This window comes from Candoia aspera, chromosome 6, assembly GCF_035149785.1.
Source record: "Candoia aspera isolate rCanAsp1 chromosome 6, rCanAsp1.hap2, whole genome shotgun sequence".
Classification (NCBI taxonomy): Eukaryota; Metazoa; Chordata; class Lepidosauria; order Squamata; family Boidae; genus Candoia; species Candoia aspera.
In genome coordinates, this window is record NC_086158.1 from 58,297,105 (window position 1) to 58,312,836 (window position 15,732).

General features: G+C 36.7%; 1 protein-coding gene across 1 annotated transcript in view; it reads right to left on the reverse strand.

Moving 5' to 3' along the window:
• The window catches only part of PDZD8 (PDZ domain containing 8), a 51,865-nt gene that overhangs the window by 29,671 nt on the left and 6,462 nt on the right, over positions 1 to 15,732 (reverse strand). The window contains exons 2-3 of the mRNA XM_063307218.1: positions 6,806 to 6,928; positions 2,745 to 2,847 (exon numbers count right to left, since the gene is read on the reverse strand). Coding sequence (XP_063163288.1) covers positions 2,745 to 2,847; positions 6,806 to 6,928 — 226 coding nt within the window. The remainder of the gene's footprint in view (positions 1 to 2,744; positions 2,848 to 6,805; positions 6,929 to 15,732) is intronic.

Consider the following 15,732-nt stretch of genomic DNA (forward strand, 5'->3'; position numbering starts at 1 on the left):
ACTATGAAAGCCCCAGTTTACCCAATAAATAATTTACCCACTATTTTTAACTAATGCGATTATGCCATAATGTAAGATTTCCATAAATAAAAGGGTCAAAATTATATTTACAACCCAATTATTTTCCATATACAGTATATCTTTGAGTAAGGTATTGAGACTGATTCTCACACAAACAGGGCCCAATGCTTGGTAAGATTTTGAAAGAGGATTTTTGGGGCCACGTTAAAAGTCCCTAACCCAAATACATCTTCCAAGGGAAAACAAAGCACAGGCTTAGCTATGTGGTGTCAAATTGTGTGACTACCCCATTGCAAAACACTTTCCCAGGAAAACTATACTGTCATCTTAGCCACAGAACATTCAGAAGGCCAAGGAACACCGTTAAACTGGGAAAAGATACTGGGAGGCAAGCAGAGCTCTGGCAAAGCAAAGGAAGTATCACCCTAGAAAGAAACTCTGTTCATGGAATAACTGCCTCTTTGTTCTTTCAAACTCCATTGTCTTGGAAGTCCTGCCCCATTACCTCATAGTTACACTCTAATGACCTCACTGACCTCACCAGGCACATGATGTGTTATGTCCAATGAAATGCTTGGCTGGTCTAGCTGGTCACTTGTATATTCTATTGTCCATAAGTCTATAAAGAGGGACTGTAATCCTTCTCCCCTTTAGGTGGGTCTTTGCCTCCTGCTGTGTCAATAAAGCAATTTGTGCTTCAGTGTTATGTGTCCTGATCTCTGGTTTAAAATGAATCCCTTTGAGGGAAAACATTCCTACTACAATTTCAATGGATTTAATAATAACTATCAAGTAGAATGTAAAGAAAAACTGGACTCTGAAGTTCCTTACTCCAGCTAGTGGCCAAAGCTAGGATAAATGCCAAGTGATAAGCCTGAAAGTATAAAAAATTAATCTTTTCCAAAATTTGGATCTTAAAAGCTTTGCAGTCTCAAAGCTTTCAACCCTACTGTATATATCATTGGATTATTTTTAAATCTTGCATTGACCATCGAAGCCCCATGCAAGAAATGATTTCCAGTGACCATGATGGACGTTGTACAGTTGGACACTAATATGCCATCTTTGCAAAGATGAAGGAAGTGACTTAAGCTTTGGCAGCAGTATAAAATGGTGTTTTAAAGTAGATTCCAGGTGCCAGTCATTATAAACCCTACATGATTCATTCCACAATAAATTTTCTAATTGAAGAAATGAGATTATAGGAGCATTTGCCTTGGAAAGAGAAAGAAATGCTTTGGGCAAGTTTAACATTCTGACAGCTGTATTTGATATTTGTATTATTATTTTTTAACATGATGAGGTTGCTCACTTTTCTTTAGAATTATCAAATAAAGGTTTCCAAAAAAGGAATTCCAGTTTAGTCTGGGCTATGTAGGAAAAACTTCTGAATGCTCTTTAGGGTAAGAGAATCATTGTTCCCCTTTTATTCCCTCGGAAGGCTTATTTACATACAGTAAGTATCAAAATTTTATGTGGGGCATATCAAAAAGCTTATGAAACTTTTCTTGCTCTGATGAGAATAGTTCAGGAGCCTAGCTCCAAACAGGCCTTTCTGAGATTAACTGGGAATCACCTGAAAGTTCATTTACTTGTACACTCAAAAAAGGGGAGAAGCTTCAAGAATAGACTTCTTTAACATGACTGAGGTTACAACTGCTGACCAATTCAATATTCCTTGCCCCAGTGAGAGTGATGGCAACATTAAGACTTCCTCTGCTAAGAAGTTTGTTTGTCATACAATAACTGTCCAACTCACCTTATCTACCTTTTATTGCTTAAATGTATGAACAGAAAGCTCGGTTAAGTGAGGGGATACAAACAGGGGATTCAACTGATGATTTCTGTCAAGTGCAGTGATATTGTGGAAGATATATTAAGAAAATCTTAATTCAACTAAAGTAGTAACACTCCTACCTTTCTTGTTACTTTAATTCACTAATTTATAAAAATAGTAATACTGCCACCTACTGTTAAATGGATGCAATTATTACATGGGCTGAGAAATTCCCAAAAGAAAATGCTAGACCAAGTTCTAGTTCTCAAAAAGAAACAGTAGAGAGTACAATAAAGGCAGAAATAAGCTAAGAGAGTTATAAAAATTATATACCAAAAAAAAAAAAAAAAGGCTAAGAGAGTTTGGAACAGCCATTATACAGAATGGAAAGGCACATTTTTTTTAATCTTCCCACCAAACCACTGCTTTCCCCCCCCAGGGGCTACTGCCCAATATTCAAGTAATTTAAATTAACTTTATTTATATCCCACCTTTAATTTTTACAACTCAAGGTGGCATACATAATGTTCCCTCCTCCTCCTTTTCCCACAACGATCTTGTGAGATGGGTTGGGCTGAGAGAGTGTAGTTGGCTCTGATCCCAAGGGGAAAGCAATAGGTGCATAAATGTACAGAAAGAATATCAGGAATTTTCTTTCCAGGATGTGGCTGGTCCAAGAGATGATGGGCCAAATTTCCACTGAAAACATATGTTGATTCTTTGCAAAGGATGTATCTCTCAAGTATCAGGAATGGATAATGCATTTAAAGTCCATAATATTATATATAACGTATAGTATGTTATATATAGAGTACCCCTTTTGGGGGGAGATGGGCAGTGATAGAAATGTGAATAATAAATAAATTAATATAATATAATATAACACACATACATATACCATATATCACTGCTGTATTAAATTGAAATTATGGAAAATATTGTTTACCGTCTTGATAAAAGTCCTTTCTTTTTCTTCCCAAACTTTATCACTCAATTCAATTGTGCAGTGAATATTTACTTCTCTCTCATAGGATCCAAAAATAAATAATCTGAAATCCAAACATATAATTACTATTTAATTTCATTATTAAATTACCATTAATTGCTTACAGCTGCTACATTACCTTTAAAAATGTATGTATATTACATTATTTCAGCTGCACCCATATGCCTACAATTCAGGATATCAGAAGTTTAAAAAAGAATTTGCACCCTCTAGTGGAAACAGATGGCAAATGAAAGCAAACCCAGAATTTCAACATTTTTCATATGGGTAATATATGCACTGAAGTAGCTAACAAGCATAACTGTGCATTATTGCAAAGTAAGTAGCAGTGATAAAAACTGTGACTGAAAAGAACTGAATGTACTAATTTTAATTAAATGCATATTAGTGTAATCATTCTAAAGGGAAAACTGTAATCCTTTCTTTTCTGACAGGACAAATAGGTATCTATCGAAGCGAATATTTGTAGGTCAGGGTTGAACTATGAAATCCTTGCTGCTCTTGGAGCCTTGTTGTTTTCTTGCAGATGTTTCACGCTGAAGATGTTGCCTAGTCTGGCTATGAAACATCTACAATAAAACAACAAGGCTCAGAGAGCACCAAGGACTCCACAAACAGGTATCTGTCACCCATAACTTTTAAGTACTTCTGAAAATATGCTCACTGTGGAATGTACCTGCCACTTAATTGGGGTAGCCTTTTAACCAGTATTTTTAATATCTAGAGACTCAGTACAGCTGCATGTGTGAAGGTTCTACATTTTATAGGAATCTTATGTAATTCTATTCAAGCTTCTCAACTGCTGTTTAATAACGTAACGTCAAACAAAATAAGAAAAGCAGTTTAGATTAAAGATCAAGTAAGACTTCCTGGTCTCCTCTACTACCTTTTTTTCTGAATAATCTATGAGAAATAAATTTGAAAACATGTCTATGTTGGCTAGTTTTTCTGCATTACCCAATATGTTTGATTACTTATGTGCCATCAAGTAAGTGTTTACTCTTAGTGACCACAAAGATGGATTTTCTCCATGAAAATCTGTCTCTAATCTGGTCCTACAGGTCTTCCAATGAAACACCTATGACCACTGTAATTGAGTCCAACCACCTTGCTTCAGGTTGTCTTCTTCTTCTCTTTCCTCCCACCTTTCCCAGTGTTAGACACTTCTCCAGAGAGGTAGGTCTTCACATAATGTGTTCAAAGTAGGATAATTTGAACCTGGTCATTGGTGTCTCAAATAAGAACTATGAGTTGATGTGTTTGATGATCCCTTTGTTTGTTATCTTGGCTATCCAAGGTATTCTCAGAATTTTGAATAATGAAGTTCAAAAGTGTCAATGCTTTATCCCGCTTCTTCAAAGTCCAACTTTCACTTCTGTGGAATGTCACAGGGAAAACTATTGCCTGCATGATTCTGATCTTTGTAGGTATAGACACTACATGGCATCTGAATATCTCTTCTAAGGCCTTCATTACTACTTTACCAAGTGCTAGTCTGCAGCATATTTCTTAATTGCTAGTTCCTTTACTGCTGACAGTTGATCCTAAAAAGCAGAAGCTATCCACTACTTCAGTATCTTCACTGTCACTTCTAAGGCTGGTTGTTGCACCTTTGGTCTTCTTTATGTTTATGTTATGAGATCCTTGACTTTCATTACTAGAGCTTGCAAATCTTTTGCATTTTCAGCTTTCATGCAAATCATTTGCATTTTCAGCCATCATTACCCAATATACTGTACATGCAGTTATTCTTTAGTTTCCTGAGCTTTTTATCTTGCTGATATATCTTCTTGACAGAGAACACTCTTTGTCTTGCCCATCACCCTCGTATCCTACATAAACAGGACTGTTTACTACCATTATCAACTGTTGCCTCTCCACTAACGATGATTCAGCAGTCATTCCACCAAGTTATATCAGAGGGAAAAGCAGGAAGCAAAACTATACCACTAGCTCAGCTATTAAAGAGACCAGAAATGCGAAAATTGTCTCTCTTGGCCATTTCCATGCCAACTAGTTTTGATAAGATCAGCAACTTCTGGTTACTTTATAGTTATTACTGAATTATTTCTGCATTACAACTGGTCATTCTAAGATTAGTAATACATTACAAATTAGTTTCCAGACATTCTTGTTTTCCTTTTCTTTCCTCTTCATTCTCTACTTTTATTTTTGATTTTTAGCTGTGACTTATTGCTTTGCAGGCCACTCTGAAAATATTTCTGGCTAAAGGAGAGGTAACTAATGTCTTATATATTTTTTGTTTAATTTATTTATTTGCTACATTAATACTGTATCCCATCATTTTTCCAGGAGCTTAGGTTGGTGTACACACCACTTTTCCTCCATTTTTTTTTCTACAACAACCTTGTTAGGTAAGTTGAGCTAAGTGAATGGTCCAAAGTCAGCCAGTGAGCTTCCACAGCAAAGGGTGGACATGAACCTGACTCTCTGCCCCTAGTCAATTAAGCATAAAATTGACTAAAATGACAATTTCTAATAGAGGGGATATGAGGAAACAGATTCATACAAATCAGCATCAGTCCTTAGCTAAGACCCAGATAATAACATTAATCCACTATGGAGTCTATGAACTCTATAGCTGATCCACTACAGAATCCCTGACAGATAATATTCAGCCTGTTTCAAGTCTTCTAGTGAAGAACTCACTGCATCATGTGGCAGCCTGTTTCACTGGTTGACAGTCTGTGGTATCAGGACATTCCTCCTGATGACTAACGTGAACTTCCTTGTATTTTTAACCCTCTGGTTTTGGTTTGCCTTCTCGGCAACAGATTACAACCACACCCTTTTCTATATGACAACTGTTCAGATATTTGATACTTCTATCATATTGCCACTCAGTTGAGTTTTATACCCAGATCCTTTAAAAAATTCTCACAGAGCTTGGTTTCAAAACCCTTCATTATCTTGGTAGCCCTTCTTGAACTTGCTCTGATTTGTCACTATGCTTTTTGAACTGCAATGCCCAGAACTGGACATAGTACTTCAAATGAGGTTTGACCAGGGCAGAGATGAGTGGAGCAATTACGACCTGTGAAATGAGCTCTATGCTTTGGTGTTAATGCACCCAAGACAGCATCTGTCTTTTTTGCAGCTGCATCACGCTGCTGGCTTATATTTAATGAGTGGCTGACAAAGACACCCAGTTCCTTTTCACATATACTACTCCCAAACCAGTTCTTACCACTCTTGTGCCATACATTTTTCCTACCAGGATGCTGAACTTCACTCCTTGTTAAATTTCCACAACTCCCTCACAGAAGTTACTGATAAAACTATTGAACAGCTTAGGACACAGGCTAGAGTCCTGTGCACAATGCTTGATACTTCCAAGCTAAAGTGGAGCCATTAATGAGCACTTTTTGAGTGTGATTGTTCAGCCAACTCTAAGTCCATCTAAGCTGATTCTCCTAGAAAACAATACATTTGCTTGGCTAGGGTACCCAGTGATGGCTTTTCTCACCATCATTTGGCCTGTTCCAAAAGAGCCATGTTGTCTATGAGTTTAGCTGTCACACTGAACCCACAGCCAAATACAACCAGAAGAAGGAAGGGATGCCCCTGCCTACTTCTTCTCTTAGGGGGTTCTAGTATTTATTGGTGCTCTCCTGTCCAAGTACTAATCAACTGACACTGTTTATGTTTTTGAAATCAATACAGTTGGGTAGTTCTGTCATAAAATCTGTAAAATAAAAATTGACAACCCCTACCACTCAAAGGGAAAAATACCAACAAAAATATGTTTTGGGAGTTGGCTCTTTGGGAGATGTCTTAGTTCTAGAGTGCATCATATCAGTCACTTCAACTGTCTTGAGTTCTGTTCTATTTTGCTGATGAGAACTTTCTGTCAGAAGAATAAGTTAATTGGACACGAATCCTTAATTTGAAGAACTGTAACCCTAACCTTAACCCTTTCCTAATCACTTGACTTTAAGACACAAACAAAACCAATATGACAGGGAGTGCCAAGACCATACCTTGAACATTCTATTAAGGAAACTTTCAGTCTTCCTTCCGTTAGTGAGAAACCTTGTATACTGAGGTTCCGGTCTCTATATTCTTCAGGTGGCACAACTTGAAATGGAAAAAACGGTTTGAACCTAATCAAAAGATATGCACACATTATTTATTTAGAATTGTGATTTTAGCAATTCATTCTGTTGATACAGGACTCTGATAGAAAGCATCTATAGAATCATCATCATCATCATCATCATGGCTGGGAACAGAGTATTGCAGTCACTGTTGCATTCAGAAGTTTTTGTACATCAAGAAATATACAAAATCCTTGCAGGAGATCCTGTAGCATAATGAGCCATGGCAACAAGTTCATATGCCTTATAATCTATGAAGAAGTTAAACATACAAATCAAGAAACATTTCACATTTCCCAGTAAAACTATTTGTGATCACACTTAAAGCTTTATTTCCCAAGAGAAGAAAAACTGGAAAAAAATTGATGTGCTTACTTTTATGATAGAAAGATATATGCATTTATTCAAAAATATGTAGTCTATAACACATATGGAAAATCCATGCTAGAAATGTATGTAAAACTGAAATGGCAGCCTCCACAGGAGCAGGCAGGATGTGTGTGTCAGACTGACAAAAGCACCCCTTTTCTAAATGCACCATACATGCCCTAAAGGATTGAGATTGCTGCATGATGGCACAACAGGCTTTCTTCATTCTGATGAAAGGAGCAAGATCTTGCAAACATTTACTGGTTTCTGAAGACCAGATTAGGTGACTCACTAACTTAGAATGCTACAGGGTGCCTGATTTCCATCATCTATAGTATCAATTTTCATGTTCAGGTAAAGTCTCCTTTGAGTTGAATGTTACTCCTGATGACTTAATGGACAAGGAAATGGTTCGCCACTGCATTCTCCCAGGATTTTCTTGGTGCTATTGTAGGAGAAAATATGGTGTTGGTTAGGACAAGCATAACACCTCTCTCTCTAGATTACCTTCCCAGGGACTTGAGAAATAATATACCCTGTTAGCGTATCAGGACATGAGCATATGGTTGTAATCAAAATTATTCAACTCCCATTGCAAATCAGGATGATTGTCAAAATGTACAGACTTTCAGCTGTTTGCAATGAACAAATCAAACAAAAGCAATTGAAACAGTTCAATTTTTGAATACTTCAAGTGGAAATTCAACTGAAAATGCAACTTATAATGACTACTCCAGTCTCAAAACTATTCAACCCCCTGAATAGAATCTGTCACAACAGCACACATACAGTATGCAAAACAGGTATTGTCTCAAGCACACCTGATGCAACTAATCAAGGGCTTCATTAGTTGCACCAGGTGTGCTTGAGCTGGAACACATGAAATACCTGAAGTGGCTAGGGGTTTGTTGAGTGTCACGTTTGACTGCATGTTAAAAATACAGTGTGGCTAAGTCAAAAGAATGGTCCAAAAAGGTAAGAGAAGAGATCATTGCCCTTCACAAACAAGGAACAGGATACAAAAAGATAGCGAAGGCACTGACTGTTCCTAGAGACACTGTTGGAAGCATAGTTCGCAAGTTCAGAGTTAAAGGAACAGTGGTGACACTACCTGGACGGGGCAGAAAAAGGAAGCTGTCAATGGCTGCAACCAGATTTCTGAGAAGGCAGGTAGAGAGAAACCCTCGAGTGACTCCAAAAGGCCTGCAGCAAGACTTGGTGGCAACAGGCACTGAGATTTCAGTGAACACAGTAGGGTGCGTACTAAACAAAGAAGGTTTCCATGCCAGAACTCCAAGACGTACACCACTACTGACCCAAAAGCACAAGAAAAGTTGGCTCCAAGATGCTCAAAATCATATAAATAAGCCACAGAAGTTTTGGGATTCTGTTCTGTGGAGCGATGAAACAAAACTGGAACTTTTCGGCCTGATGGATCAGCAGTATGTCTAGAGGAAGAAGAATGAAGCATATGCTGAAAAGAACACTCTGCCTACAGTTAAGCATGGAGGTGGCTCGGTGATGCTCTGGAGCGGCTTTGCATCCTCTGGCACTGGAAACCTGCAGCATGTGGATGTTAAGATGGATTCACTGAAGTATCAAGAAATCCTAGAAGAAAACGTCATGCTGTCTGTAAGGAAGCTGAAGCTTGGGCATCACTGGACCTTCCAACAGGACAATGATCCCAAGCATACCTCAAATTCCACTAAGGCCTGGATGCAGAAGTAGTCCTGGAAGATTCTACAGTGGCCATCACAGTCACCTGACTTGAACCCCATAGAAAATCTCTGGTGTGATTTGAAGAAGGCGGTTGCAGCATGCAAACCCAAGAATATTACTGAACTGGGAGCCACTGCTCATGAGGAATGGGCTAAGATTCCTCAGGAACACCGCCAGAAGCTGGTGTCTGGCTATGCATCTTGTTTGCAGCAGGTCATAACAGCAAAAGGGTGCTCTACTAAGTACTGAAGATGCTTGCCATGAAGGGGTTGAATAATTTTGAGACTGGAGAAGTCATTATAAGTTGCATTTTCAGTTGACTTTGGGGACACCACTTGAAGCATTCATTGTGTTGAGCAATTTCAATTGCTTTTGCTTGATTTGTTCATTGCAAACAGCTGAAAGTCTGTACATTCTGACAATCAACCTGATTTGCAATGGAGATTGAATAATTTCGATTACAACTGTAGGTGCTAGGAAGCAAGGCCAGTACAGATAAACCCATAAATGTAACTATCTAGAAAGAAACCATGTTCATGAGAATACTGTCTTTGTTCTTTTAACATATCACTGTTCTTAACCATTCTATCTCATACACTCCACCCCCATTTGACCTTTCTAAAAGTCTTGGTATATCCAATCAATTACTTCACTGTATATGATCATATGTGTATTCTAATTTACTTACAGAGGGGTTGCACCTACAGTTGCAACTGTACAGTTTTTAGGTTTGCTTTTGTTGCCTCACTTTTTGTGATAATCAAGGATAGTTAGATGCTGCCACTACCCGGATGTTTTTATGTTTGGGTTTTTTTTTGTTTTTGTCCCTTCGTATCAGTCTTGATTCTTGGTGACTGCCTGGTCAAGTCCCTGCAGTTTTCTTGGCACACTTTCAAAAGTGATTTTTACATTAGTAGTACAGTATATAAATAAACTGTCATCATGCATAGCATGGCAAGATGTAATACCATATACACAAATATTAATAGATAAAAAGGAGAATCAGCCAATAGAAATATTTTCTATACATCCTAAGGGCCAGTAGAGCAGCCTATAATTTCTATTCCTCTCTCCACCACTTTTCTAATAACTGTTCCGCTCAGCTATGACTTCCTATCACCACTTTCCCATCCTGATCAATGATGTGACAGGTCTTTTACTTATTCACACAGCTCACCTACAACCTATTCTAGATGCTAGTTTAATTCACAGGTTTACAGCATACTATGCATCATTTCCATAGCACCACATTCTGTAAGAATAAATGGAAAAGGTCAGCAGGTTAATCACTTATACTTCCTTCTCAACCCAAACGTTCTTTTCTACCATATTCAGGAAGGGATTGTCATTATCTATCTATCTATCACCTATCACATTTATACAGTGTAGCTGCCCATATCACAAAAAAGTGACTCTAGGCGCTTACAATAAAAACAAAACAAAATCTAAATGTTAAAAACCAAAATTAAAAGACATCAACAATATTATTAATAACAAGATAGTGGGGAGAACTGAAGTTAAAACAATGCAGCCATCTCATCAAATCGTCATTTTCTGGAGATCCCCAGGCCTGCTGACACAGCCATGTTTTAAGGGACCTCCGGAAGGATGCCAAGGATTTTCTGATGAACCCTTTCTACATGCCTCCCCCACCCGGCATTGAGCACTATAGAGTAGAAGTGCAAAAAGCATGGCCCAGATCCTTTCCGCAGCTCCACTGTGTGCAGGGCCAGAAAAAAGATGGATAGTAAGTGTCAAGGTATAAAATATGATTATATATACCATTCTTCTTTTAAAAAAATCTCTTATATGGCATTCCAATTTGATCACATTTACAAAGATGAGTTGTATTAAATGTTAATGGTTGCAGATTTATTCAATGCTTTACATTTCAGGTCTAATGATTATATACCATGCTAATATTAAAAAAAACTGCTGTTCAGCTGTAGCATATACTTTTCTGATGAAATCATTAATATTTTCTAACTTTAGATGAATTTATTACAACAGTCATATTGTCTTTTTGTGCAGGTGCTTTCACTGAACTCTGTGTCAAAAGTAAGTCTCTCTCAAATCCATGTAGTTTTCTTGGCAACAGAGAAGTGATTTGCTATTGCTTTTTTCTGGGATGTTCTTTCAACTCTATCTTTTTCAACTATCAAGTCTAGAGCTTAGCTTTCCAGCCCAGACAAGATTAGCCATGATGATTAATCAATCTTTATTACAGTGATTGAGCAGCATAAAATGACATTCAGAATAAACTCATTTTCCTCATATGGAACAATGTTTTTTTTCAAAACAAATTGTTTTGTGAATACCTGATTCCTCACAGTATATTAAAAATCTTGTTAATAATATAGTTCCAGGCAATGTATTCAAAATAAGTGTTTCTACAATGCCCCCCTCATATTAGATGCAGCTACAGCAGTGCATTTTGTATGAGGTTGGATTTGAAAATTGTTTAAGCAGCTCATTGTTGTAGAGTTGATGGGTGTGAGATGCCAAGAATAAATGACACAAAATTCTAGAATTGCAGCTGTTTGATTTCATTCAAACTGTAGAAATTATAATTCACTGTTATGAATTTTTTCACAGAAAATTCCCTGTATATATTATTCTTATTTAGTCATTGGCAGCAGACTGTAATTTGACGCATTTTTCAATATGGAGCTTCCAAGAGGAATTCTCAATCCTAAGAAGCAGACTGTGAATTTAACTTCCAGTAATTCCAAGCCTTACATAAATGAGTTTTTTTTGAGAAGAGCTTTGCTACTTTCATCAGATCCATTTCCTATTCAGAAAGAAAGAGAAATGTGGAACATAAAACTAAATTCAGCTCAATTATAGCAACATATGAACTTCATACAGATCTGCTCTAAGAAAGTATTGTTTCTCCTTTTCACTAGTATATCTCTTCAGCCTACTTCAGTTACTAGAAGTTTCTTCTATTTATTTTTTTCCTGGGATATTAGCCTGCCTCTTTGCCATATGTCATTTCTCTACTGGTGCAACTAAAGCACGTATGTCAATACACACACACACACACACACACACACTCATCTTGTTTCATGGGTAATACTCCATCACTATGAGAAGCACTAGCAGCTTCACTTGTATGATCGTATACGTTAGTGAATCATATAATAGTAAAAAACCTCTATCATTTATAGTCTATTAGGCAACATACAGCGAGTTCATGTATTTGCAATACAGTGCTGACCTAGGTTCAAGGCTGCAGCATCTGTAGCCCTCCAAGTGTTGCAGAACTATAATTCCAAGCAATCTCAGCCAATCTTGAAGGACTACTGATTTTCAAATACTGATTCCACTAAACCGAGAACAGTTTCTAGTCATGGTTATATAGACTCAAGAGTATGATGGGAATCTCAGCATCCCATTCTTCGAACTCAGTCGCAACTATGGAATGATCCCATCTTCTCTTTTTTCTCTCTATACTGTTGTCAAATCACAAATCAGATTAACACATCTATCTCAAACTATTGCCAGTTTATGTTTTAAAAATGCCAATGAATATAGTAAAATTACTTTAAAAAAAAGGAGTGATTTGCCTTTCTGTGTCAAGGTTATTTACTCTAATTTTAAAGTAAATTATATACAGAAATGTACTGCAGTCAAGAATGCAACATAAAATAAAGCAAACTAAAAATCAGCCTTAATAATATACAAAACCTTTAACAGTACAGATTATTTCAACAAAAATATGGGACATTAACTGTTTACCCTGTAACTAGATAATAAAGTCTATGATAAGCAGTTATGTCTCTAGAAAGTATTCAAGGATTTTTCCAATAGCCACCCATCGATCTTGCACAGAGGAAGACCTCTTTAGGAAATGGCTTTAGTTGACAGCCTTAGCATTCGGGCAGAATGATGTGAGAGTATGTGGTCCTTCAATTTCTCCAATTATACTCAATATGAATGGTGTCAAGAAGTGGGAACTTTTCAACATGGCCAAAATACAATCAACATGGTAAGTCCAAGGAAATAAATTGTCTGAAGTGTTCTGAATCAGATGCTATTTGTATTTTGTATTTTCTCCCCTGGGACAGAATTCGTACCAGTAAAAATTGGTAGCATTTCAATTCACAGAAGTCACTTTGAGACTAAGAACCATTTCCCTATCCCAAGAATTATTTGTCAACTCAATACAAGTACAGCTCCACCTACAATTGGCCGCAATACAACTTCACAGTTTAACTCCACCTTACAACCACACTATCACCATAACTGGTTTGAGCTTCAGTTTTTTAGCACTCATCCAACTAACATTGACTCAGGCTCTTTTAAAGGTCACTGACTGCCACACCTGGGTTTTATGAAAAAAGAAGAGCTGAGAATCAGTAGAACTACACAATGTAAGTGGACACAGAACTTAGATCCTAATTAAATCTGTTCCAACTTGATGCCATAAATTCCAGATGAGTTGCCAAGTAGTTTGCTGCAACAGATATGGTTTCTTGGGGGTTCTTTAAGGTTAACAGCTACATTGTTCCATAAGCTTTAGTGGACTAAATCCACTGTATTAGATTCACAGAGTAATATTCAGACAATGTATTACATAGACTAATGATTTGTAGGAGGAGAGGGGAAAAAACAAATGGTAAGGTCAAGGAGAAATAAAATGCGGACAGCACAAACTAGGATGGAAAGCCAGCGACCATCTGATTGTCACTGAACTGAAATCCCAGCACCCCAGTCAGCATAGTCAACATAAGGACGCTAGGCATTGTAATTCAGCCTACCATCCTTCTATTGGTCACAAATTTCTGAGCCCTGGTAAGGCCAATTACAATTACCTTTTTGATATTGGTCATTTACAAAACAGTTCTCAGATGTCATAATCATTGTGTAGTTACCTGTACTAGTAGTTGGTTAACACATCATATAAAAAGAACCAATTTTCTCTGATCAACCTATCAGAAATAATATACTATTTCTGAACCAAAATTTAGCACAGCTATGTCATGATGAAATCAGTCTTTATAATTCATTTACTCAAGGTTGATCTGCTATTATGCAATGTTCTGAAAAATTAAAATGTTCCCTTATTGGGTTAAGATATTTCCATTTTTGTTATTGTGTTCCATTATTCTTTTGCATAAGGACTGGCCAGTTTGTCCTATGTACAGCTTAGTAATTACAAAGTACATTTTACCTCTTACAGAATCTGTGAAGATAATTTTCCAAAATGTAAAGATGACAAAACTAACTATGCTAATTTGCTATGCAAAATTTCTCCTGAATAAGGGAATATTTGGTCACTTCACTATATTTTAAATATACAGGAAACAGAATTTGCCCAGCAAAGAAGAGTTCTTATTTTCTTAACAATAAGAATGTCACACACCACCATGCTAACTTAACCCACTGATGTTACCACGGCCTTGCAACACAATGCCAACACTTTATGCAGTCCAAGACATGAATTTCCCCATGTATGAGAGAATATGTAGATTGCATATTTATGACAATGCTGCTCTACATAACATCTCACCAAGCTAAGAGGAAAAATTGGAAGCTACCTTTCCATGCTCACTCATGCTGACCTGATGTGCCTGATAGTCACTAATCAACCACTTCCCACAAATGAGTGGCACAGCCTTGAAATTCCTACATGCTGAATTGGGTAAGGAACAGGCATATTTGCGAGTATTCCCTGGGCATCAGGCTTACCTACTCAAAACCAGAGCCCTATGAGAACTTGGTCCTGTTCTGCCTGGACAAAACGTTATCACAGAAAACAAAAGGAAAAGAAAAAAGAAAATAATTGGCAAAATATCCTAAAATACCCTGATAACTGTGCTAAATTTGCTAACTGTAGTGTAGCAAATAACATTTTATTAAAGTCTTAGAAACAAATGTGATTACAGTTAACATCCTTGTTGTGAATCAAGTAGAAGGTAATTGATTCCTTATCTGTAGTATATTACAGATGAAATAAATTGTGTATATGGACAATTATATTCTAGGTGTTTATTGTACTATCAAGAAACCTTCCCAATTTGCATCCTTACTATTTGTTAGTATATAATTAATCTTACTGAGACTGTAAAATAAAGTTCCAAGTAATTCTCAAAATAGTTATTTGTTTTTTAAATGAAGATTGTTTTAAAAACTCAGCACTCCAGAACTCTCCATGCTCTTCCCAGAAAATTCACATGCACAATGAAAAGAAAAATAGAATTTTACAGACAAAACTCAATACATGTAATGCCATCTGAATAATAAATAGGTTTGCCAATTGCTCACCCACATCAGATTATCAGGTACATTAACATTGCTTTAAAATGTAACAGATAATCAAAAGTAAACTGTCCTGAGCACATAATTATGACAGCACAAGATCTCAGTCTACACTGAGTTTATAAATCCTGCTGAATATATGTAGTGACCTTTCCTTCTAAACACGTACATGGAAGTACTGCAGAATTTAAAATTGTAGAAGAAATCTGAATAGATGGTAGCAGAATCCAATGTCATCTGTCATTAAGTGTTGGGAAAGTAGCATTTATAAGGAAGTAGCATTTATAAGGAAGTACACAGAAAAAAGGAGGAAGTACAGACAAAAAGCATAAATTATTGGTAACAGCTTAAATTGCATACAAAAATGTATGTATAATTTGGTATATTGAGGAAACAAAGCTTGTATAACAATTGCAATTTTTTCTTAATATAATTTTATTAAGGATATTAATTACAAT